At 38.7% G+C, this 25663-nt stretch overlaps 6 protein-coding genes across 6 annotated transcripts; 4 read left to right on the plus strand and 2 right to left on the minus strand. All coding sequences in view use genetic code 12, as the record gives it.

Moving 5' to 3' along the window:
- Nucleotides 1-723: 723 nt before the first annotated feature.
- Nucleotides 724-1713, minus strand: CPAR2_804960 (endonuclease/exonuclease/phosphatase family protein; the record flags this gene model as incomplete). Its single annotated transcript, XM_036808377.1, has 1 exon — nt 724-1713. One exon carries the CDS (start codon nt 1711-1713, stop codon nt 724-726), a length of 990 nt encoding a protein of 329 aa, XP_036665120.1.
- A 1111-nt stretch (nt 1714-2824) lies between these two features.
- On the plus strand, nt 2825-4510 carry LCB4 (sphinganine kinase; the record flags this gene model as incomplete). Its single annotated transcript, XM_036808378.1, has 1 exon — nt 2825-4510. The coding sequence occupies one exon, from the start codon at nt 2825-2827 to the stop codon at nt 4508-4510; it is 1686 nt and encodes a 561-aa protein (XP_036665121.1).
- A 943-nt stretch (nt 4511-5453) lies between these two features.
- PXA2 (ATP-binding cassette long-chain fatty acid transporter) lies at nt 5454-7559 on the minus strand (the record flags this gene model as incomplete). The annotated part of the gene is made up of 1 exon (XM_036808380.1): nt 5454-7559. One exon carries the CDS (start codon nt 7557-7559, stop codon nt 5454-5456), a length of 2106 nt encoding a protein of 701 aa, XP_036665122.1.
- A 3075-nt stretch (nt 7560-10634) lies between these two features.
- CPAR2_804990 (uncharacterized protein) lies at nt 10635-13502 on the plus strand (the record flags this gene model as incomplete). Its single annotated transcript, XM_036808381.1, has 1 exon — nt 10635-13502. The coding sequence occupies one exon, from the start codon at nt 10635-10637 to the stop codon at nt 13500-13502; it is 2868 nt and encodes a 955-aa protein (XP_036665123.1).
- A 7255-nt stretch (nt 13503-20757) lies between these two features.
- On the plus strand, nt 20758-23082 carry WOR1 (transcription factor WOR1; the record flags this gene model as incomplete). The annotated part of the gene is made up of 1 exon (XM_036808382.1): nt 20758-23082. One exon carries the CDS (start codon nt 20758-20760, stop codon nt 23080-23082), a length of 2325 nt encoding a protein of 774 aa, XP_036665124.1.
- Nucleotides 23083-24337: 1255 nt separating this feature from the next.
- On the plus strand, nt 24338-25360 carry CPAR2_805010 (carboxymuconolactone decarboxylase family protein; the record flags this gene model as incomplete). Its single annotated transcript, XM_036808383.1, has 1 exon — nt 24338-25360. The coding sequence occupies one exon, from the start codon at nt 24338-24340 to the stop codon at nt 25358-25360; it is 1023 nt and encodes a 340-aa protein (XP_036665125.1).
- Between the last annotated feature and the right edge of the window lie 303 nt (nt 25361-25663).

The following is a 25663-nucleotide window of genomic DNA, read 5'->3' on the forward strand; positions in this document are numbered from 1 at the left end:
TCACTCGACCCATGTATAGGTTTGCGTTATACTTTTCTCTTTGTAAACACAACATTGGTTTCGGCTCTATAGTCGTTTGCTCCCGACGAATACAACCAAAGATCTATTGAAAGAGCACTGCCTCATTTTTAACCACATGCAGTAAAAAAAGTACATGCAGGGTATAATATTATCCTTAAAAGGAGGGGAAGGCAGAAGCATACTTTCAAATAAGATATTACGTCGACTAGTTGAAATCAAGAGATTGCTATTCTAAATATGGCAGACGCCATGGTGGGTGCAAATCATCAATCTACTGCTTTAATATCGGCTGTTTAATGAACCGTCGGCGCCAAAACCAAAAAGAAAAAACGTTTGGATCGTAAATGCAACTACTTTTGGAAGAATCATTACTTACACAAAACAAACAAAACATAAAGCTGTACCGGGATTTGCAGACGTCCATGTGAACTACAACTCCCCAAAAGTGCGCAAGTTCAAGTTCTATACGTTGATCGTGCTATGGGAGGTTGGAAAAATTTTATTTTGACGAATCTCAATCAACATTAAAACAATCACGTGGTAAATTACACACTTGTGTTGCAAGCTGCCGAAAAGATGTTTCACACAATACAGGAAGGGTACACTTGTGTAGTCGATACGAGGACCCATTCAAAATAGCTAGAAAAAGCAACCTAATGTGTATTCAGCAAAGCGGGTTCTCTTCCTTCTAAAATTCCCTTCTTATATCTCAACAATTGCTATAACTGGACGATGGTCACTACATAAACACTCATATCCTTCTTCACCACCACATAATTGACTTTGCGTGGCATGATACAAAATAGGTACATTCTGACTGGTCCAAATAAAATCAATTATGGATTCACCATCACCGCCATTACAAAACCCAGTACATGTTCTTCTTTCACCTTCAATCTTTTGTGCTTTGACTCCAGACTCTTGTAAAAAATTGGCCAATGTTTGATACCCTTCGGCATTTGGGTCACTATTTAAATCACCAGTTAAAACCAGTTTACCACCAGCGCCACTGCCGCCGCCAACTGGTGCCTCTTCCATCAATTTCACAATCAACAATGCTGATTGTTTTCGTGCTTCTTTACCACGATGATCGAAATGGGTATTAAACATATTAATCACTTTGGTACTGCGACCTTGAACTTTACGATTTTTCAAAATGACATTGGTGACAATTCGATTAAATGCGGCATCCCAGCTCTTGCTTGGTTTACTAGGAGTTTCACTCAACCAAAATGTCTTTGTAAATACTGGTTCCCAATCTTGTTTATTAAACAATATCGGTGAATATTCTCCATGTGTATCGCCATTATCTCTACCAACACCAAAATATGTCCAATCTGGTCCTAAACCATGCAAGATGTCTTGTAATTGGTTATGTAATACTTCTTGGAGCGACACAATTGCTGGTAAATTGGGATTTGAAGTTGCTTGCTTGATCAAATGAATTACTCCCTGTTTTCTCTCTGACCATGGTTTTTCTCCATCAACAAGTTTCTTAGTGTCAAACCTAATATTGTGGGTATAAATCAATACTTGTAATGGCTTAGAATCTCTGTCGGTGGACGAGGCAGCATCAGTGGCTTTTGCAATTTGTTGCTTGTCCTTATCAGAGTAAGTCTTGGTGCCTGTATGTTTATTGACCTCTTTGCCAACCAATTGAGTCACCTTCTTAGCTGCGTTAAAGTAGTTCATTATGAAAAGCGAGGGGTTGTATAGTTGTTATCTTTGGTGAAGGGTACGTATGATCGTGTGAGTTTTATCTCTCTTTTTATATCACAATCTCCTCAACCCCCACGAAATTTCATAGCAAACTTAAAAAGTAAATATGCCGAGAGAACACAAAATCTATGAAACAGTAGTGAGGCACCGAATATAAAAAGCGCAATCTTGAAAGCACTTAGGGAATAGAGGCATGGGGTGGTGACAGATCCTCCTACAGTGGATAGCTTTCATAACTCGGGTAAGCATCTTAGTTTATCGTCGATTGTTATATACCAATCACTAACTTGCACTATCGATCGTGATTTCCTTACAATTTGTGTCATCAATTGGGAGAGACCGTAATAAAATACTCAAAACGTAGACGATTGGAGTCCCGTGTCTCTTGTCTAGATATCACTGACTACACTCATCTTGTTTCTCTATCAACTATGCGATTGTAACTAAAATTAATTACTGATTTTTCAGTTCCAGGAACATAATTCACTACGAGTCCCAATTTTTGAGACTAATAGTTCTACCTAAACAATCCGGCTTTAGCAAAGACTTAGCTGATTTGAGATACGGTCCCGCACATAGGTGTTGTGTTTATCACTGATCTATTGTATCCATGCTGACTGTCGGCAACTTGAATGAAACTCAACTTTATCTCTCGGCTAAAAAAACAAAAACAAATTTTGTTTCTGTGTTATAACCGACACACCCAAAATGACACGTCTTATTAAAAGCTCTCTCGCTTTCCTAAATGAGAAACTCCATCCTATAAAGCCATTAATAGAATACACTAGAATCTCTGGTTATAAAGACATAGGCAATTTAGATAATATCTCGGCATGCCCTTTACTATTCAAGTTTTGGCACTTTTTCTAAATCATTTTTCGTTCTTTAAAATACTATACGCAAAGTGTTGTTGCATAAAACTGGTGATAATTATATATTTCTAACCAGCAAATAACAAAAAAAAAGAGCTTTCACGTGTAACTATATTTTTTTTTATTAAATGCCAGATTTAGTACAATTCTTTATACGACCAATAGACGTATTTTTCAAGAATTTTTACTCATCGGTATCGCAGTTATTCAAAATGATTACATCTTCATCACTGTTGAATAGGAAATTATCCTCAGAACAACTTTTGTATAGAAAACGAGACCTAATCAATGTCACATTAGCATCACAGGGGATAGTGGTGGGAAGTCGACGAGATCAAGGGAAACAACACCAGCAGCAAGGTCATCATGGCCAGCAACAACGAAGTGGCGAAGTGTTGGTATCGAATGATGATAGTGAAGAATTGGAGAAAGCCGATGGGTCCGGTTCTGGCTTACTGGGCTTTTGTTATAGTTGTTTTGGTAAAGACACACTGAGGAACTCCTCCTCAGAAAAGAAGATTCCCCAGTTTATATCATTCAAGAACGTATTGCATGTCGAAACATTGGGCTCAGAAGAGAATCATGAGGTGACATTAACCTTTGTTACACCCAACCATGAAGATTACATCAAAAAGGCATCGAAATTGACAATTCACAATATTAAAGTGCAAGTGCAAAACTATGATCCACAAAAGCATTCACATGATACTGTCGCCAACTATATTTTGAACAAGGCATATCATTATAAAGTGCTTCAACAACCTTCAGTATTGGTTTTGATTAATCCTCATGGTGGTCAAGGTCACGCGGTGAAGATTTACAACGATGATATTAAACCAATTTTACGCGCTGCTCGTTGCAACATTACCTATCAAGAGACAAATTATTCTGGACATGCCACTGACATTGCTAGAGATTTAAACATTGATGAATACGATGTAATTTTGTGTTGTTCTGGTGATGGAATACCTCACGAAGTGATTAATGGATTTTATCAACGTAGAGATAATGGTGTTGCTGCATTCAACAAATTGATCATCAGTCAATTACCATGTGGATCAGGAAATGCCCTTACGTTGAGTACATTGGGAGGATCAGGTGAAGCACAAATTGCCACTTGGCTTATGCTTAAATCGAAACCAAGTAAATTGGATTTGATGACGGTGACTCAAGGCACTGGAGACAAACAAGTTACCAAATTGTCATTTTTAAGTCAATGCTATGGAATCGTTGCTGATTCAGATATTGGAACCGAACACTTACGATGGCTTGGTGCCATACGATTTGAACTTGGGGTTATGCAAAAAGTGTTCACATTTGCTAAATACCCATGTGATTTATACGTTGAAGCATGGACTAAAGATAAATCACTCATTGCTAAGCATGTTGAACTGCATTTAGCCAATTCCAGTAATGGAAACAACAATAATGAATTACGTGTTGTTACAAAAGAGGATTTACAACTACGCCAACCATCATTGGATGAACCAGTACCTTCACATTGGAAAACTGTACCCCAGTCTATCACTGACAAACTCAATGTGTTTTATGTGGGGAACATGCCTTATGTATCAGCCGATGCTCAATTTTTCCCTGCTGCATTACCCGATGACGGACACATGGATATGGTAATCACCGATACAAATGCATCGATACTAAACATTGTTCAAATTATGTTGAATGTGGAAAAGGGCACCCACGTTAATGATGAAAATGTCATACACGCAAAAGTTAAATCTTATCGATTAGTACCGAAGTTGCCAAACCCTGATCATCATTACATATCTGTTGATGGTGAGAGTTTCCCCGTTGAAGCTTTACAAGTTGAAGTTTTACCTAGTATCATGACTGGGTTGTTGTACGATGGGAAATTCACCGAAACTGTATTGACTGAATAAGACAGGGGAAGTTGGTTGTTTAGTTTAAAGTTAGATATGTATAATAGAAGTTTTGATTCACTTGTGAGAAGTATTGGTATCGTATTGGCGTAGAGAGACCTCCTTCTCTTAGTAAGGATGTAAAAGAGTAAAGATTAGCATTAATACCTACAACATTGATTAAACATAACAATTATTAATATTAAACATTTAGAAATTCATTATTACCCCTGAAAAAATTGAAGAAATCCTTGTCATCGAAACTGGGGTACAAACACACAACAAAGTCAGTGTGAGTATCATCTTGTACAAAAATGAGAAAAAAAAAAAAACTTCCGAAGTAATCATAGATTACACTAAATCTCCATCAAAGATTACACATAGTAAACTTAAATTCATTTGGGACTACGAACAATTCAATTTCCATTGGCCAGATCGAATAATATATTTTCCATGTCTCTTGCCAGTCTTCCAAGACTACAAGTGAGAAATCAAAAAAGAATAGAGCACAAGGATCGCAAATTGTGTGTCCATACGTCCCCATACAGTGTTTCACCATGATTTAGCCATTTCAAGATTTGGAAACACGCCCTGCAATCAAATTTCACACCGTTTCTGAAGTGAAATCATCAAAAGCAATGCCTTCAATTATGTAACTGTGAGTATAATAGCCCTTTCAGAAAAGAAAAATTGCATATAGTGATATCTCTTTACATTTTCTTAAAACAAAAATGCCAGTTACGAAACTCCCATACTCAACACTTTTGAAGTGAATTTCTTCTGTTTTGTTTCTTCTCCTTCTTCTTCTTTTTTGTGATCTCGCTCACCTTTTATAGCTCGATTACTTTCTTTGGGGAAGTTTGCTTACACTTGCATTAACAATAGGGTTCTCATTTAATTTGTATATTCAAAAAGCCAAAAAAAAGGACAACCTCTACATACTCATCAATAATCCTCACACAAACTAACCCGATCTAACAGCCTTTTTCTCATATCTTTGATGTTGCAACTTGGATACATTCTTCAACTCAGCTAATCTTTCTTTCAACATGGGTATATCACGCAACACTTTTTCCAAAGCCACTCTTTCCTTCTCCAATTTCAATCTCCTTTCAGCATCCAATTTACCAAAATAATAGCCACCTTTACCATCGAATTTCAACAAGTATTTGTGGAAATGCCACAAAGCTGGACGATGTGCAACTGACAACAATGTTATACCCAAGCTTTGTGCGTGCTCATACATAAACTGTTCCATATCGGGACTTACTGCTGATGTACATTCATCCAACACGGCAAACTTAGGTTCGTGGTAGTACAATCTCGCCATGGCCAATCGTTGCTGTGCACCCGTGGACAATTCCTCATCCCAGTTCTTTACTTCGTTCAACTGATCAACAAAATCATCTAGTTTCAATATTCTCAATATCGATTGCAATTCTTTGTCAGATTTTGTTTGTTTATTAAGTGGATGCGGGTAAATGATTTGCTCTTTCAATGTGCCTTGTAATAAATAAGCTCTTTGTGGGATATAAAACATGTTTTCAGCGGTGGGGATGGTGATTGTACCTTCTTTTACTGGCCATAATCCACCAAGCATTCTAAACAATGACGATTTTCCAGATCCATTAGGACCAGCAATTAACAAGTGATCACCCAGTTTGATGGAAAAACTCAAGCTTTCAATAAGTGTGACATCTGCTGGTGTTAACAACCTCACTTTGTCAAAGATAATCGCATCATTGTTGTATTTGACATTTGACGTAATATCTTTCCTTCTCAGCGCCACATCGGCCAATGTATCTTGGAAATCAGATACTCTAGTCGCGTGACCAACAATTTGTAACAAATACCTCCTGGCATAGATTAATCGATCTAATGAGTCAGAAGCACTAAGCAATAACCTTCTATTGGTGATGAATTTACCAGCGGCATTGTTGTCATCTTCCTCCCCAAGGTACTTGGCAATGAATATAGGCGATGAACATAAAACCAACCCAGCAGCACCCCAAAAGTACTTCACAATAAATGTTTGAGCGATTTCATGGATACCCTTTTTCCAATATTCTTGTTTGGAAAATCTCTCCAATGTGTAGTAGCAATAATCAATGTAATCCAATTCACGATAATGACCACGCAAAAATGCAATTTCCTCATTATTGGAAACAATCTTGGAATGAGCAGACCTTAATTTCCCTTCTAAATTAGCACGTTCACTAGCCAACTTGGCAAATGGGGGTGAAAAGAATCGAATAATCATAGTCGAGAAATGAGCCAATATTCCCAACGCAAGGGTACCTTCACCGTTTCCAACACCACTCTTACTCAATTGACGTGCACACAACACCAAGTCCAATGTTGGTTTCAATAGTTGCCCTGGTAAACTACTCAATGCAGATGCCAATCTTGACACATCAGTAGTGATTCTTTGATTTGGATCAGTGATTTTATTGCCACTCAAATGCATCAATGAGTAATAATTGGTATCCAAGTTATCTGGTAAATAATCCTTCAAAATTGAATTGTTTAAATTTTCTCGGATGGCTTTTCTCATATTTTGTTTTGTCCATGATAACAATGCATTGTTTAACGATGCTGGAATTCCAATCAACATCCATGCCAAAAGGTATCTACTAAACACTTTTAACCTTTTCGATACCAAGGCGCCCACCAACTGACCATCCAAAGTAGCTACTCTCAATGTCAAAAACGCACGAGTTACTAGCAACACCAAATGAGCAATAAAATAACCCACTGTTTTATCATGAAATGTTGGTATAATTGCATGAAACAACCGATCAAACGCTTGTCGAGAAAGCTTTGGATGTGCCGATTTTTTGTTCAGTGATGACGATCCATCAACTTGTTGCTGTTGTTGCGATTTGTCGTTGCTCTTTTCTGATGATGATGATGATGATGATGATGATCCTGTACTTGCTGCACCGGAGAAAGCGGCGGTTATTAGAATGATGTAGGATGTGTTTAAAAGAAGTGACCTGTTGGACCTGTACACTTTTAAAAGGGAAAGTGCCAATGAGTTATCCCTGAGTCTTGAGTTTGTCACCGACATTTCTTATCTGCTATAGTAGTACCCCGCAAACAAAACGATAGTTGATTAATGGATAATGAGGAGATAAAATAAAGTGTAAAGTGTTTGGGAAGGTGGTGGTCTCTTATTTACGCAAATAATAGACAGGTTTGGTCAATATGATTAGTGTTATAGAATTAGTCTTCAACGGTTTATTATTGTTAGTTTTCATCCCTTCACATTTTAAAATCAAAATGACAGACAAATTATTTTTTTTTTTTTTTCGTCGTTGCAATTTGTTCCTCGGCGAAGTGAAATGTCGCGAAATTCAAAGTCACTTTTTGGGGTTACCTAAGACATGGGATGAAATATACCACCGATTAATAAGTATGCGTTTGGTGTTGGAAGAATTCGACCACAGGGCGCCTTTTCGGCTCAGAATTTACTACAGGTATATTACAAAGTAATCCCTTCCATAGTTCCAGATTCGAGGGTGAGCTGATAACGTTTTTAGTTTTTTCTATGTATGATCATTGATTGATGAGCTACAAACGGCCCAATTGTAGTACCAGAAAGCATGCTTCATAATAGCTTTCATTGTAAAGCAACTGTGTATTGTTTTAATTCAATGGTGACTCGCATAAAGGTAGGAGTTTGATCGGAGATAGTTTCTGACAAATCCCCCCTTGTTTTCGTTTTTGAGATAGAACCCCAATTTGTGTAATTCGTTACAACGAGGGTTAAAAATAAAAACCATTGAATTGATTATATATAGTAACCAAAGGCGTACATTACTAATTGCTGAAAATCTACAGCCAAGTCTACAACTACAGTGGGTAGACAATGTACTTGTAACCGCTTACCATTCCCTAATCGGCCTTAGTCTATAAGAAGCTTACTTTCTTAAAACTAATAGAAATGCGCACATGCGCGACTTCGCTTTTATACTTATCGAAGCTACCATATGCCACACTCTCTAACCTTGGCTATATCAGTGTGAGACACATGTAACATACCTCATTATATAACAGTACATAGAGTGGGGATAACTTTTGGATTGCATACGTAACACTGCTTGTGAGTCCCCCTTGACACACTCCTTGAATCTTCGTATCTCAACTCAAACCACTTTCTTGTATTCTTTTATTTTTCTTAAATTGCTGTTGCAGTTGTAAAGGTGCAAACAATAAGGTACGATATATACGAATAAAAATCAATAAACATTCACCATATGATAAGAATGCCGTATGCTTCTAAACATAGAAGAGAGATGTGGAGGGGATTCACTCCAAGAAACGTATTTCGAGTAGATATGCGGAGAAATGTTTCTATTGTTTATACATTTGATTTCGGATTAATTTGCACGTGCTGTGTTTCGTTTCTTTTTTGCTCTCTTACAATAAAACCCCCGACTACATATTGCATAAAGCTACCATCCAAACAGAATTTGTTGTTAGTTGCATCGCTTGCAGTTAATACAAACGTTCTGTTTACATTTAGATACAGATTCTATTGTTGGTTAAACAATAGGTTTTCATTACGTTTTATATTGTCGCTGTTCGTATCTCCTTCCGCACTTTCCATGGCTAATACGCACCAGATAGTCCCTACCTCCATAGATAAAGCCACACGGCGATTGGTGAACTTTTAAATTAGGGTCTCCGAAGTCTATTCCTTTCTTTTGGCACGGATTTTAGCCTGCTATTTGACGAATAGCCATACAAATTTCAAGCACATGTTTTGCATAGGCTAATTAATCCGGTTGTAAATGTTTAACAAAAACCCTCTAGGTGAAATTTACTTTACATTCCAACCACAACAACAACAACACATTCCTTCTTCTTAATCACAAACTCTACTTTACTACAACAAATGATTGAAACTCTTGTCCAATGAATTCAAAGAATGTCCTTTTGATTTATATAAATTAGAACCAACATCCTCTTGATCTTTCTCGTACACCGCCTTTGATCTACTACTCTAACACGAAAGTGTGTAACTAAACACATTCATAGACACAGCAAAGCACCACCGCCACTCCGACCACGAACCCTCCCCCCCCCATTATACTGGCATTACATCATCATTAGAAACAAGCTTTTATACTATTGACTTATCTACCCAAAGCTAACTCAATTTTTCTAAACTAGCCTTCGGAAGAGTTACAAAATTGCAAACAACGTGCGGCATCAAGAAACTACTCAATTTCACTACAATCTCTCCCAACCTTTAAGGGAGCCGTGCAAGAAGATCTAGGCAAGCATACTCGGTGCCACGTCTCCATTTTCCAAGTAGTATTCCCCCATCAATTGAACATCAACATCATCAAATTCCCATCCGTTTCGGTCATTGTGAACAGAAAGGACATTTTTCTTCAAAGGGGGCACAACGCAAAGCTAAATATTTGTTCGATCTTTGTGTAATATTGGCAACTAGTACACGAAGAACTATTTTTTTTTCTGTTTTCCTTTCCATCAGCCTTGCCACACATAGCACACCATAGTGAGACTATTTCAACGTAATCTTGCTTGATCTTACATATATACCAAACAAAACTACATCAGGTGACTAACCTACGTCTTTTTTGCAACCAACAACGAGAGGAAAGGATCAATTTACTGCCATCGCAATCAATTTGCCAGAGCGAAAAAAATTTCCCCCCCATTGTTCCTTTGAGCTTAATTTTGTGTGTAACACTTTTTTGCCTCGAGGATTGGAGAGAAAGAACAATAAAGTCAATATAGATATTAACCACACACAAAACACACACCAATTAAACACCGAAAGGAGTAATAGCCCAAACTTCAATTGGTTGAAGATACAATCACACATATTACTTTTTGATATAACAGTCTACCTAGCCGATTGTGTGCACATCTTACCGACGGGGTGACTGTATCTGTGCTTAAGATCTACCTATCAGAGAGATTTTCATGATCTACTAATAAAATATCACTTGTTCTATTAAAAGCAACAAACAAAACAAAACTAAACACACACAAGAAAAAATTAAATAAATACAACATACACTTGAAATTATTACACAAACACAAAGTTAGTGTAACCCTTTGCACCTAAAAATTTCATCACTACACACACGCACGCTAAATTGCAATTATGTTGGATTTCATAAATAACAAACCATTACAACCACCACCACCACTTTATATACAACAAAACACTCCCCTACACACCACATTTCTACAAAAAAGAGACACATCATCCACCACTACTCCTAATAACACAGGTACTAGTAGCAGCTCAATACCACCATCAACAACAGCATCATCATTTACACCTTCAACTTCTGCTCAGCCTACATCCAACTCAGATACAGGTAACAACACAACACCACCACCACCATCTACATCAACAGAGAGCTCTTTTCCCCTGTCTCCTTCCCAATCTACAAGTGAGACAACTTCTTTTTCATCTAGCGAATCAACACCATCCACCGTGTCGTCGTTAATCCCAACAACCACGTCAGATCCGACTACACCTCCGACACAAGGGTCTCTGGAATCTACTCCAAGCACATCAGTTCCAACACTGTCATCAGTTCCAACTGAAAGTCCAAGTACAAGTTCATTCGTTAGTTCCCTGTCTTCGTCCTCGTATACGTCGTCGTCATCATCACCGACAACAAGTGATTTTAGCTCGTCAAGTATGTCTAGTTCGGTTCCAACAGAAACAACTCCGAGCACTACATCAAGCTCAAGCTCATCTGCGTCCCTTCCTACAACCACGAGCTCTGAAACAACCCCAAGCTCTACGTCTTTGGTAGAACCGTCTAGCACAGAGTTTAGCTCAGACCCGCTACCATCCTCCTCCTCAAGTGATACCAGTATCAGTTCAAGTTCCGATACACTTATTCCTTCGAGTTCATCGGAGGAAAGTACTTCATCAAGCACTACAGAGTCATCATCATCATCTTTTGAAAGCAGTACTACTTCCACTGAATCAAGTAGTTTTATACCCAGCTCAACTAGTGAAATTTCATCGTCTACCAGTGAGTCATCAAGCTCATCTTTTTCATCAGAGACGTCCTCGTCATCTTTTTCAAGTGATACCACTTCTACTAGCTCAGAATCTTTCAGCTCCTCATCATTGTCTGAATCTAGCTCTGAGTTTAGCTCATCCACTTTTGAAAGTTCAAGTTCAGAAACATCATCGTTCTCCTCATCCACCTCAGATCAAATATCAAGTAGCTCTTCTACAGAGGAATCTTCAACTTCTGAAACCTCATCTTCAGAACCATCATCATCATCCTCAGAGGAAACAACATCGTCATCGTCATCAGAGGAATCACTGACGGCAATTGCAACCACTTCATCTAGATCCTCAACCACCTCGTCTGCATCATCATCGTCATCCAGAACTAGGTCTTCCTCTTCACCCTCGTCTACTGAAGAACCATCATCAACAGAGGACAACTCTGAAACATCGTCAACAGAGCCACCTTCCTCCACCACAAGCTTGGACAAACACAGCTCAATTTCATCATTCACATCCGAATCCACATCTATCTACACTTATCCAGATACAACTATCACCTCAGTTGTTGCTATCCCCACTTCAACTGTAGTATCAACCGACCTGGGGTCTACGGCATCACGTAATTCAAAGCTTATTGGTGGATTAGTGGGGTCCATTGGTGGAACAATTGTCATTGGTTGTCTTGTTGTGTTGTTTTTGTTTCTCAAGAAACGTAAAAGACAAATCACAAACCAATCGCCTGATTTCAATGGTGGTGATGCAACCAATAGATTGGGTGCTGGCGATGACGAAGAAGATACTTCACTCGAAGACAAGAATGACCACATCTTCCATGACTCACCCAATGGTAATATGCAACGATCCAAGCTTGGTTGGTTAACGTCAATTTTTTCGAAAAATAACAATGGTGCTGGTCATGCATCCGATGCCAATAAAGCTGCCATTACTGGAAGCGGTGCTGTTGCTGGTATGGCTGGCGTCGGTGCCATGTCTGGTGCTGGTGGATCAAACACATTCAAGAGATTGAGAAATAACAACGATGACTTGGAGAATCAAACAGGATATGGCGCCGCGGCCCACACAAACCGTGATGATGGTGCCGATGTTGGTGCTGATGACGATGGATTCGCGTACCGAGGGGTGACAAATGCCAACAACTTGGACTCGATTTTCCGTTCCAATGGAAACACTTCATCAAATGCTAGAAACTCAAGTTATTTTGGTAAAAATTCAACTAGAGGCTCTTCGATATCTGGTACTGGGGATACATTTGTCAATTCAAGTGATAGTCCATTGATGTCATCTCCACAATACCCTCAGGATCAAACAAGAATGAACTCATATGGACATCCATTGGCTCACCCAGATGATTTTAATTTCGAAGAGTACCCACTGACGGGCAATGTGAGATCTGTTTCTGGGGGCACTGCCAGAGCAGCCACTGCAAGTGGAGGTGTCCCTGTCGCTGCTGCTGCAACTGCTGCTACTGCCACTACAGCACATCCTGATCATCCACATACAACTACATCCAGTTCCGAATATGATTCAGATCATATCAACAACGATCGCGGAGGACAACAACAGCAGCAACCATATCATCACGACCATGATGCCGCTTCATCATCAGCTTCGTCAGATGGCGATTTCAATCCAAGTGACTACGACGACGAGCTGTTTATTTTACCTGGAGACGAAATGACCCAAGTTGGCCGTGGTGGAGCAGCAGGTTATCAGCAACATCCTCGCGGTGGAGGATACATCGTGCCTTTTGAACAACACCAACAACCCCAACTGCCATTTGATGAGTATGTCCAGCAACACCAACCACAGCAACAAAAACAACCTAATGGTGGGGCCGGACTGAACCATCCGTATGCACGTCGTGATGCACCCCCTCCGCCACCACAACAGTACATGGGTGAGCAATTTAGGTCTGGGCCATATGGGTCCAACAATTCATTGTCGAGGTTCCAAGAGGATATCTCGTGAGAGGAGGAAGAAAGAAAGAGAGAGTTTAGTTGGTTAAGATGAAAAAATTTTAATTGCATTTCTTAATTATTTAGTTCGTATATATTTACAAATTTTAAAGTTCTTTTTTGGGAAGAAAATGAGGAGGGGGTCATTGTAGGGTATGCGTAGCAAAGGTAGTCTCTTCGTGCGTGGTAGTACACGTGGACAAGAACTAATGTGTAGTTCATGCACAAAGCAATAACGAGGATAATATTTATACATTCAGCTTATCATTTCCAACAATAGGTGTCAATTGATTTCAAAGACGAAAAGTTTGTGTCTTTGAACAAAGGACTCGGGGCTTTGCGACTTCGCTTGTTTAACCCACGGTGTATTTCTCGGAACTATTTAAAAGAGCTTAAACTTTTTGTTACTTATTGTTACAATCGTTCAATTTCGCTTAGGGGGTAGGGAGAGCATGGGGTTTAGCTACTTTTGATTGAGTTGTCGCCCCTCTTGTGAAATAAGCAGCTTCTTTAATGAAGTAGTTGTGGTGTCTATGTCTCTACAAAACTATCTAACTAGGTATGCTAAAGTGTAATTTCAAATGGTCACGTGCGTTAAGCCAAGGTATCAATTTCTTTCGGATTGTTGAACATCAAACGTCGACCTCGCATATGTCTTTGCAGCTGAGCTCAAGCATGATATTGCTGGACATGAAAGAGGATACTTGACAGAGTTGGCGGTTATCTATTTTGTGTAATTGTGGATTTGCATGCCGTAAGAAAAGACATATGCAATTGATTTCAAGTAGATACTGTTAATGCAAGTCAATGCCACGAACTTGGCGCAAGGTTTGTCACTAGCCACAAATTAAGTTCCCCACCACGATATTTGATCCCCCGTCAAATCAAGATCCTTTAATGCTTTAGTTAGAGATTGCACCATCATTCGTAAAGCCCAATTCTTTACTTTAACTCACTTTTTGAGGGAACTAAAGCCTAAATTATAAATGCTTCAAATAGGTTAAAGTTGCCCCGGTGTTTTGAATCACAATTTTAGCTCATCGAAACTAACCTTTTCAAATAGCCTATGCCAATGGGAACCAGTATTAAATTCTGCGCTGCTTGTAAAAAATGTAAGTTTTGTTTTGCTGTGGGATCCTAATCAAAACGACATAGAGCAAAGTGAGCCTACACTGCAAATGTTCACTAAATGCATTGCTAAATTTAGAGGTCAGGTTGCCCAGCATATGGGAGCTAAGAGAAGCTTCCACGTTAGAATCTGCTTCTTCGTGTGCACTTAACCAAACGCTGTTCTTCGGTTTAGTTTAGATCTATGCGATTTAGGTTATTTGCTCTACAATTGAGCACCAAATCTCTCTTAATCTCACCTCAATTCGAATTTTAACTTTTTTTGTTAAATCGGTAGAAAAAACTAACAGTCTTTCAAATGTTCAAGCTTTTAGCTTCTGGACCTCGAAGCTAGCTTCTGCAAACCTGAAACTATATCTTTGTAGATATCGGGGTACAAAAATTGATCAATTCTGTAATAACAAAAGTTTTACTTTGAACAGTTTTGTGTGTCCCATGTTCACCCCTCTCATTTACATGCTAACACACCTATCAACCGCCTCAGGTTAAGACTTTTGCTTGGGTTGTGCTTCTAAATCATTCCACAGATGACTCTTTTAAACGGAACCGGAAATGTGCCTTATTGTATGTGTGACAAAAAAAAAAGGAGGCTTTACATTTTACCCATTATACATTTTTTTCTGATATGGTACGATTTTTCAATATCAAAGTATGGTTATGTTTACTGATTTCCTTCAGTCAAAATCTGTCAAGAAAGTTTATTCTAAGTCTTTCTTCAATCTGAAAAGCAACTTCAGCAGTGAAAGCAAAGTAGGAAATGGTTGTGTGAGTGAGAAAGAAGTTGAAGTGATGCGCGGCTCCGCAAATGCAAATTAATTTCAAGTGAGCTACTGTGAGTAAGTTAGTTAAATTTAGCCCTATCTGCTGGGTGGGGTATTTTAATAGCAAATTCACGGGCTACACCATCCTGGAAAAGCCAAAACTCCAATGTATAAGAGATAACAAAGATCAAAACACATCAAGCAGATTACATCCCATCAGATGGTGCTGTCGACTGGCCTCATGTATAAAGTCACTTACCAGGGCCCTACAGTACATTTACGGGCTTCGGTCTTCCACCTTCTTCATAAAGCCTGAAGCGTTTACAAAAACTTCGGTTTTGTGTACAGTCTGCATGATCTAAAATGATACAGAAAACTTTTCAGTTCAACATTCATGATTATTAATCAAGAATACGTAGGTCTTCTCCTCGCGAGTATAGAGGAGGACGAAGACAATTTAGACCCCTTCTCTAAGCTATGCCATACTGAAATATACCTACAGCAATGATCCCCAACTCGATGGTTGGCAGTAACTTCGTGATTTTAGCACGGCCTAAATTTTCCCAAGTTAAGCAAAGTATGGAGTTTGCTAAAAGAGCTTTGTACAATATAACTCACTCTGCATATTAAGAATGTGCTTTCCCTAATAGAAAATAAAGTAACTTTTGGCGGTGGGGAGAGCTGCTATGGGGTGTATGGAAGTCCAAACCTGTGCCAGAAGTGCACTCACTAAACCATTAAAGGGCCACAGTTACTGGGATCATCTCATTCATTTTTGGGTTAGAATGAAGATGCTTGGAGATGGCCCACTTCCTATTGCCCACTCATTTCTTTTTTGCGTAATGATTTTCAAGTTTAGCGCCGAATATAAGGCGAAACCATTTATCGCAATTGCAGGACCCACGTGCTAGTGTAAACACCGTTAGCCGCTTCCAAAATCGATTTATGTTGATATTTAAAGTTAACTTTGAATCTTAAGCGACGGATTTAAGAAACAATGTTGTTCCATATCAACTACTTGAGAAGACAGGGTTTCTGGTTTGAATATTATTCTCTTGAGAATTGTGGGCGGAGAAAAGCTACCAAGCTATATTGATGAATTCGGAACATTCAAGTTGAAGTACAGTCTAACTAGTTTAGCAAGTAGGAACAACAACGACGATGAATAATAATTTGTCTAAGTAGAATCCACGGTAAAGTCTTAGGTAAATAGCTTAGTCAATTTGACAAAAGTGGGGTAGGGCACCGTCGACAAACACTGAACATGGTAACTCCGTTGTTAACTCATTGTTTTGATGGAGCCTATTAAGAAAACCCAGCTTAATCGCTTGAATGCGATTCAAACGCCTGAAGCTAATTTTGGTTTTTGTGGAAACTGTGAAAACTCTGATTTCTGGAACTAGAAAATAATTTGTGTCTTGTGACTCAAAAACAACGAGGCGCGAACTCATATATTCAGAGTATACTATTGTCCAAAAAAAAAACAATTTGATATTGTAACAACTGAAAAGGTTTCACTTTTGAATGAGATTCATCAAGGTGCATAGATCCGACGAAATTGTTATAAAATAGGGGCTGGATGAGTCGGATAAACGACATACGGGGGCCGAGTAGGTTGCACAAAACGCAACAATGTAGCGGCAACTGTTTACTGCACCCCCAAGTAATAGGCGTAAAAACTGAGACAACATAATTTTTACAACATGTATCTAATTCAAAGAATTAACGGGTTTGAACAACCATTGAAAAATACATATATTGCATTAAGGTTTAGCGTTAAATTTTTAATAAGAATACACCATCCAATATAAACTATATTGTATGACGTGAAGTCTAAGTGAAGCATTTAGACAATTACTCTGAGTTTTTACGAAGCTGTCAAACGCACTGTTGTTTTTGAACGCTTCGTTCGCCACCGTGCTATCCACTAAATAATTTTTCTTTTTATCCCGTTGTACATTCGTTATTTCATGTAGCTCGATTACGTAAATGAGCTCGCATACTGGGGTGTATATGTTGGTTGTGTAATATTGTTCAAAAAAAACAGAGCTAAAAAAGTTTATTTCATTCACAAACCGAAAACAGAAAACATTAACAGAAAGTTTATTTTATTATGGAGCGAATTACTTTTTTAACCCTGTGTTGTTTTTCGAAATTAGACCTAACCATAGATCAGGCGATCATTGGTGAGAGATAACCAGGTACTGCTTCAGCTTGGAGTTAGTATTCGCTAGTCGCGGTTCTTATATGTTGGTTCTGTGTTGGAATTGAAAGAATTGTGATTGCTCAATGAGCCACACACAAACATGAAGCAATGGCGCTTAACATCTAGTGTACACAATAAAACGATTGGGAGGAGTAAAAGTATCATCAGTGAATATGCTTGGGCTCCTAAACCATTTGGCCCTGGCTTAGCCATACCACGAAATATAATAATATTTTTTTTATGAGAAAACACCACAAACTTCATACAAACAGAATAGTGGACAATGTAAAACCTGTGATATAATTACTTGAAATTGTGAAACAGGTGTTTTGTGTAAAGCATTAAGGGTGCGCTAAAATGTTCATGAAAGAGAGAGGGGGAGATGGAGGCAGAAGGTATTCCCCGATAGTTTGCTTTTTAATATGATATATATATCAAATATCCGCGAGGATTTCGCCATCTAGAGGATTTATCAAGGAAAGAGGAGAAAAAGTTGGATACCAAAGAACAATCGGAAGTTTAATCAGCACAAGTGTCACAGAGTTTCAAAGCTACTTCCCACAACACGACAATACTAGAAAATAATAAAAGCTTAAAATTTATTCAATCACAGCGAAACCCTAAATTTTAATCTCACTCACACATTATCAACTCAAGAACTTTCCTCCATCTACAGCACAGCTCACATCCACTAGAAACGCTCCCCTACTTTTGTATTACTTTACCCACCAAAGAAAAAAGAAATTTAGTTATTCCTTGTGATTATTATTTTTGAATAAAGATTAATTACGAAAAGGGTAAACTCAAACAATAAGCTGAGTGAGGAAAAAAAAATATATTCAATTTAAGGTTTAAATTACAAAACCTTATTTTTTGAAGCTAACGTGTCATTGGGCATATATTGTTGTTGGTTTGTTTATTGTTGGAACAGTGCCATTTAAAAAGCAAAGTCGGTGTATAATTGGTGCAGTGATTCATTATTGTCACAAGCAACCAAAATCACATCGCTTCAAAAGCCTAAAAGCTGAATCATATTTTAAGCTATTGGTGTTACATTTGTGCTTATAAAATCCAACAAAAAATTATACTTTGCTGTAACGATTAAGCTTTTTCCAAAAGGCAACTCCACACGAGTTCCATTTAAGTAACTTGTACAATTTTAAAGTTTTACTGTGCAGACTATCACAACAGAATAGACGCTTATAAAGTTAAAGAGGAGATAGAGCGCTTGAGTTCAGAAAGCGATTTAGTCCAACAAAAGAAGCTTTTTTAACCACAAAACTCAGAAACTTACGGACAGGACCAAGACGTTCTAGAAAGTGGGAAGGAAAAAATCGAACTTCAGCTATAAAAATAAACTTTCTCCTTCAGTGTGTTGTGTTATTTGAAGAAAAGAAAATATATTCCAAAAAGTGGGTCAAAAACTCTTTCCAAACATTACAACATTGTTACCCTTCTTTCTTTTTTTTTTTTTAATTGGGGTGGAGCTCATCAAACAAAAAGTCAACAGAGAGGGAGACCACAATTGACTTTTACATAGTGGAAATAACCTAAGAAGCTTCCAAACTTAAACCAGAATTAAAAAATAACTGCGGAGAATAGGATTAATTCAGGCACAAGCGACTAGAAAACACTAAAGCCTGTATTAAAGCTGACTACTTCACGACCAATTGTTCATCATATCGAGTCCAGCCGTGCCACATTTTGGCTTCAATTGATTGCAACCGTCTATACTGGCTGTGATATAACTGCTGGAGTTGAGCCGAGCGCAGTTTATATCACGCATAACATTACCAAGATTAGAATCAAGACTATCTTCACTTTCCAATACTTTTCGATAGCCACTTTGAGCAAAGGTCATTCGTCTTTCACTACTTTCGAAGCACATTCTAGCATTTTCCGTTATCATTCTCCACATTCTATTATAATCGTGACTTGACGAAACTCCTCAAACCCTAGCTTGGATTCAACCAATATTTCCCCGACTCAGCCTACCAGTGATTTACAAAAGCAAAGTTGAAAACTGCAACATCAATATTATATCTACAAATTGATATAGAGGGACAGACGAAATATTATAACTTCAGTGGTGCATCACCGATACGAGAGAACATTTTCATTATTGTATCGACACGCTTTACAAATTCAGCTCTAATCCGAAAAATTTGACAAAGATCAGTTTCTTAAAACATATTGACTACCAAAACTAGCGTGTCTACCGTATATATCCCACCGCATCACATCTTTAGAGTTCGGGGATCTTAATTTTTCCATCAATTATTATAATTGTCAACATTTTACTACATTTCAAATTATTTGTCGATTTTGTTTTTGTTTCCATTGCTATTTTATCCACGCAGTAACATCTTGGATCAATTTCTACGGGGAATTCAACAAAAGTTTAAAGTTCGTGTTGTTTATTTTCTTGACATTTTGGAGCTAGGAATAAACTTTTTCACAGCAATAAAAAACAAAAGAATTAATAATAAACAAACAAAAGTTAGTACTGAAACTTTAAAAAGTGGGTTGGTATTGGTTAGACGCTTATTGTTAGTGTGCTGTCTTGTTTTGGATCCCTAATAATAATAAACAAGTCACTCAAAACTAGGATCATCAGTGGGTGGTATTCCGGGTTTCCATTACATCACAAAAAAAAACTACACTCCCGTTCCATTGAAAATCATATTCCGTTGTCTATTCATTCATAAATATAAATACACCTGCCAACTTTGTTACAATCTTGGTGTTGATTATTTTTATTCTTCTTCTATGGCAGAAGGAAACTTGAAAGATAATTTAGTCAATCGTGCATGCAAAATCTATTCAACCCAAATATTCCACTTACATTGCACCTAAACACCAGTCAATTATACAAGAATATCCGAGGTGTTTCAGTCTCAAAATTGAGCCATTATTGTTAAAACCAACTTTCTTTCAATCAGTCAACATAGTTAAAGTTTTGCTAATTTAACTATCACAAACTTTAGTCCCAAATTTGTTTTGAAGCCTTTTGTTTTTTTTTTTTTTTTTCGTCTGGTTGCAACTGTATCAAACACCGATTTTGTGATCAGTATACCATAAACTATTGAACAACAAAAGCCATATTTATATCGTGATATCTGCCTCAATTTCCAAGAAACTACAACTTTCCATATTTCAAGCAGTTGCTTCAAATGTCAGCCACTAACCTAGCTCCTACTTACCATGGATATATTGGATCCACTAAAGATGCATTATTGATCATTTATCAAGCGCTAAATCAACAATTGGAATTAGTGCCACGTCGGCCACATGAGCGAGAACGACCAGAGTTGATAAAATCGGGGAATGTGTTTGTGTTTATCGAGGAACATTCGGGGATCAAACGATGGACTGATGGTACATCGTGGTCGCCGTCGCGTATTTTGGGAAGATTTTTGGTTTACCGTGAATTGGATAAATCTGGTTTCACAGAGAAGGATGACAAGAAGAAGAAGAAACGCAAGTCAAGTTTGAAATATGACCAATCACAACGAGACGGCACCGACTCTTCCAGTACTGGCTCGAATAGTATCAGAGATGGCGACAGTGCCTCTGTATCAAATGCACAACTTCAACAACCACGACCTGCAATGCTGACTTTGTCCAGTACTCAAAGCATGCGAGAACAACAAGTCGCACAAGAATTGATACCACCAAACACAATCCCAGCCTCAAACACATATAGTAGTGCTGATTATAACAAAAGTTTGCTAAGTGGGCCATTGGTTACGTCATACGTCTTTAAAGATCAAGGATTGATTAAAAAGACATTGTCGTTGACCACCACCACAAGTGATCTCCATTTGGATAAATTGAATGAAAGACAAACTATACATTTGATCAGTTACTACAATGCTCAAGAAGTTATGAATGGGAAGCTACTTCGCCCCTCTGAGTCTGACTTCAAAGATGTTGTGATTCCAGCAAGCTTGTGGACTGCGGTGAAAGATAGCTCGTTGGGTGGAAAAATCCCAATTGAAGATGAAGCTTTTTATTTTCTTGATGGGAACTATCAATTGCAGAGTATGTTGCAACTGCAGCTGCAACTGCAACAACAACAACAACCGACGCATCAACAACGACAACCACTATCTATTCTGGGGGCTGGTGTGGGTGGTGGGGCTCTGACTGCTACCAAGCTCTCCTATGGCAAGTATGGTGGGCCATTATCACAACAACCACAACAATTTCAACCGCGCTTGGGACAACAATTGCCCATGGGAATGGGACCACAGAATCAACATCAAAGTGAAATGTTGCTAGTGAAGCGTGATGAGGAGGATAACGCACCAGCAGCTGTAAATGATTTGAATTTCATAAATCCATTCAGTGGAACACAACAACAGGTGCCCATATATGGCAGCTCATTGGGTTTCATGTCCAATAATGGCAATACTTACAATTATCTGATGCAAGGCCAAGGACAGCCTCATGGGCAAGGACAAGGATATCCTCAATCTCAATACAACCAGTTTTTGCAACACAACCCATCTCAAATGAATAATACCCCAGACGGGTATCCTCAACACTTTCATCCTGGTTATCCACAATCGCAACTGCAACCGCAACTGCAACTGCAACCGCAACTGCAACTGCAACTGCAACACTCATTTGGTCACCAACATCAATCTACAACCTTCAACGCATCTTCTGCATTTCAACCGCCGCTTCCGCAAGGATCAACTACGAAACCATCAACTTCAATGCAAATGGGTATGGTTTCCGGCACCAATGCTCCATCAACCAACGCAAGTATGAATCCAGTATCCCATTATCGGTTAAACTCAGGATCGTCGGTTGATCAATACTCAATTGGCAATAACAACTCCGTCTCGTCAATAACTAGTGGCGGGATGCACCCAGGTGGCTTGTCCAATACTACCAGCACCAGCAGTGTCTTGACAGCTAACTCGAGTTTTTCCGGACCAGCTGGGTCGAGAAAGTTTAGCCAGCAATCGTCTGGTGGGCAAGTTCCAACCATGAAACACTTGAAGCCGAGTAATTTCACTCCCATGGGCCAAGGATTTGGTGCAACAAGTAACAATTCAAACACAGTCACCCCATCAGCCTCATTGAGTGGAGTATCTACTGAAGGTGCGCTGGCCATACCTCAAGCAAGCTCAAGTGACCTGGACGCAACACTAGTACATCCGGGCCAGTTTATGAACCAGTACCCTCAACAGCAACACCATCAACTGCCACAGCAACTCCAACCACAGGTTCACCCCCAACATCAATATCCACAACACCCTCACCAAGCACACTATCAGCTGCCACACCAACAACAGCTTCAAAAGTGGAGCAATTCGCCACAACAAAACCAATCACCACATTTGCAGCAAAGCGGTAATGGCAATGGCAATGGACACGGCACTAATGGTGCCGGCTTCGAGGATGTGACAAACTCTACAGCTGGAGGCACGGCTGGTCAACAGAGTTCCTACTATCCTACATCCTTACATGGTCAACGATTCTAGCACTTTTGGAGACTGCACAATGCTAAACTTCGAGACCAAGAATGTACTATATTGTTCTTTTTCCCCTATTTTAGACGCTTCATGTTACATGCATAGATAAAAATATTAATAAGCTTATGCTCCTTTTGTAAAATCGAGATGAGAGAATCAACGTTGTAGGTGAAAGAATACGGCTGTAAATCTTATCGCAATGCTGTCGCAACAGTAAGTTTTGAGATTCTGTTCTCTAACTTGTCAATTGTGTATTACGCTCAGTGTCCGACGACTCGTGACTCATTAGACGCCTCCAACTCGTAGGTTGCAAAGTGTTTCGACTCAGTCGAAGGAATACTTGTTCCGTTGCATGAAGTTGGATTATCAATGCGTTATAACCACAACGTGTTTGTGCAATATTTAACATCATAAATTTTAGGTTTGAGTTTATGGTTATGAACGGTATTACTAAGACAAGACTAACTTAATCACTTATAGCAATAAAAAACAGTTCAAGCTTTTTTATAAATGGGGATTCTAATAGCGAGAATAACTCTAGTTAAGAGTTGCTGAAACTCGTAAGTTCATAAAATACAAAATTTGTCCAATATTGATGGACGATGTAGCTACATTTTTAAACTTTTCATTAAATCGAACCGAGGTTATACCTAGTCGAGTCCATAATTGAGAAAATCGGATCGAGAGCTCTAACATGTACAAGAAATAATAAAAATTCGATTTAAAGATTGATGTGAATGTTTTCACATTTTCATTTCACCTCTTTGAAAGCGTAATGATAGCCTTATCGAATTGCGTGAGGGCACCATCCAGTTACTGACATCATCGAATGTGCAAGTACGCTTCGATTCGAGACAAAACCTACTGTGTACTAAAACAAAGCGGACCAATGTCCCCAACATTTCGCATCTAGGGCATGTGTTCAACAATTTACTGCATTTTTGGGCTATGGGACCGTGGAGTAGCAAAAACAGGGAAAGAGGTTAAAGGATACCATTGGTCGTAGCTGGATCAGATCCAGTGTTCGGAATGATGAGGATAAGTAGATTTTGCATATGTAATGGAGGAGTAGTATAGCGGAATTAAATTAGTATCCCCGGATATTGTCGTCTGATTTAATTATTTTTCCCATCTGTATGGGGTAAATTACATAAAACGGTTCTTTTCCAAAATATAATAGACGGTTGATTTCCCAGGGAAAAGTCTAAAAGTCTTCTCAGACCACACTTACACATTCCATTCTGTCATCAACGTCAATCCAGTCATGAGTGTCTTGACTGCTGAAAGATTAGTGAGGTTGGCATATAAGTACCCCGCTTTGCAAAGCTCATGGTATTTGATCGCAACTGCATGCTTGACAGTTGTCAACCAACCACAAGAGATCCCCAAGGTCTATCATTTTGCATTACGCCAGCAATTATTGGCAAATCCAGCATCACAAGAGTCAACATCACCCAGCCTCTTGACCGATGCAAGTTTGATAAGATTGGCACAGGACTCCATCAACTCTGCGAAAAAGTATGAAGACTTGTCGGCTGTTGGGGTCAATCTTCCCGACGTCTTGATACCACACACCTACTATGAGCAGCTTCCGTTGAAGTTCAAGTACTCAAAACACGTGGACATTATTGCCATGCAAGATCAATTAACTGCGAGGTTTAGAGAGGTGATATTAAAGAGTGTCGCATTAAGTGGGTTGCCCAAAGCCATCAATGCATTGATGATTTTAAAAACAGTGACACCTACTAACTTGAAGAGTGGGCTTACTCCTGAGCGTCCAAGAATCGTGAGTCCTGGTCATATTCCTTCAGCATCCATAGTTAGTGAAGACGTCCATGGCACCAAATTCGACAAGGAAGATGAAGCGACAGAGGACACAATTGACGGTCCAATTAGTGAACTGTCCATTCACCCTCAACAAATTGCTTCAGATTTAGTTCGCGGCTCAAACTTTTGGAACAGTGTTTACGGAAAGATCAACAATAGAGTCAAGAATCAAATGTTAACCGCATATCCAGATTTGTGGTACCATGCTTTCCACCACGTTTATGCGCCATTGCTAAGCTACACCAAGATCATTTCCGGTAAAGAGACATCCATGTGTGTTGTCGCATGCTTGATCCCACAAGATGTCAATCCACAATTGAAGGGACATTTGAAAGGTGCGTTGAATAATGGTGCAACTAAGGAAGAATTGAACAATGTTAGATCAATGGTGTTTGACATATGTGATTGGACAGGCGGCATCCAATGGAAAGGTGGTAAAGACGCCGTAGCGAAATTGTAAACTAGATTTGGAAAAGTGAAATAGAAGTATGCGTAGATGCAAAATCTATAGTATGAAACTTTAACTTTCTTAATACTATGAGTGTTGACGAATATCCTCAATAGGAATTGCATGTTTTGGAGGTTTCGACAATGCAATCCCTAAATAGTAATACATTTTCGCAATTCCAAGTTATTTTGCGACAAATATACGTGAAAAAAAAATTTAATAATCAAAACGTACCAACGTAATGGATACAAAGTTGAGATTTTCTTTTCTATAAGCACTGTGTGTATCCGCTCAAGTGCTCTTTCAGAATTAAGG

The sequence above is a fragment of the Candida parapsilosis genome, contig 005807 (assembly GCF_000182765.1).
Source record: "Candida parapsilosis strain CDC317 annotated contig 005807".
NCBI classification, from domain to species: domain Eukaryota; kingdom Fungi; phylum Ascomycota; class Pichiomycetes; order Serinales; family Debaryomycetaceae; genus Lodderomyces; species Lodderomyces parapsilosis.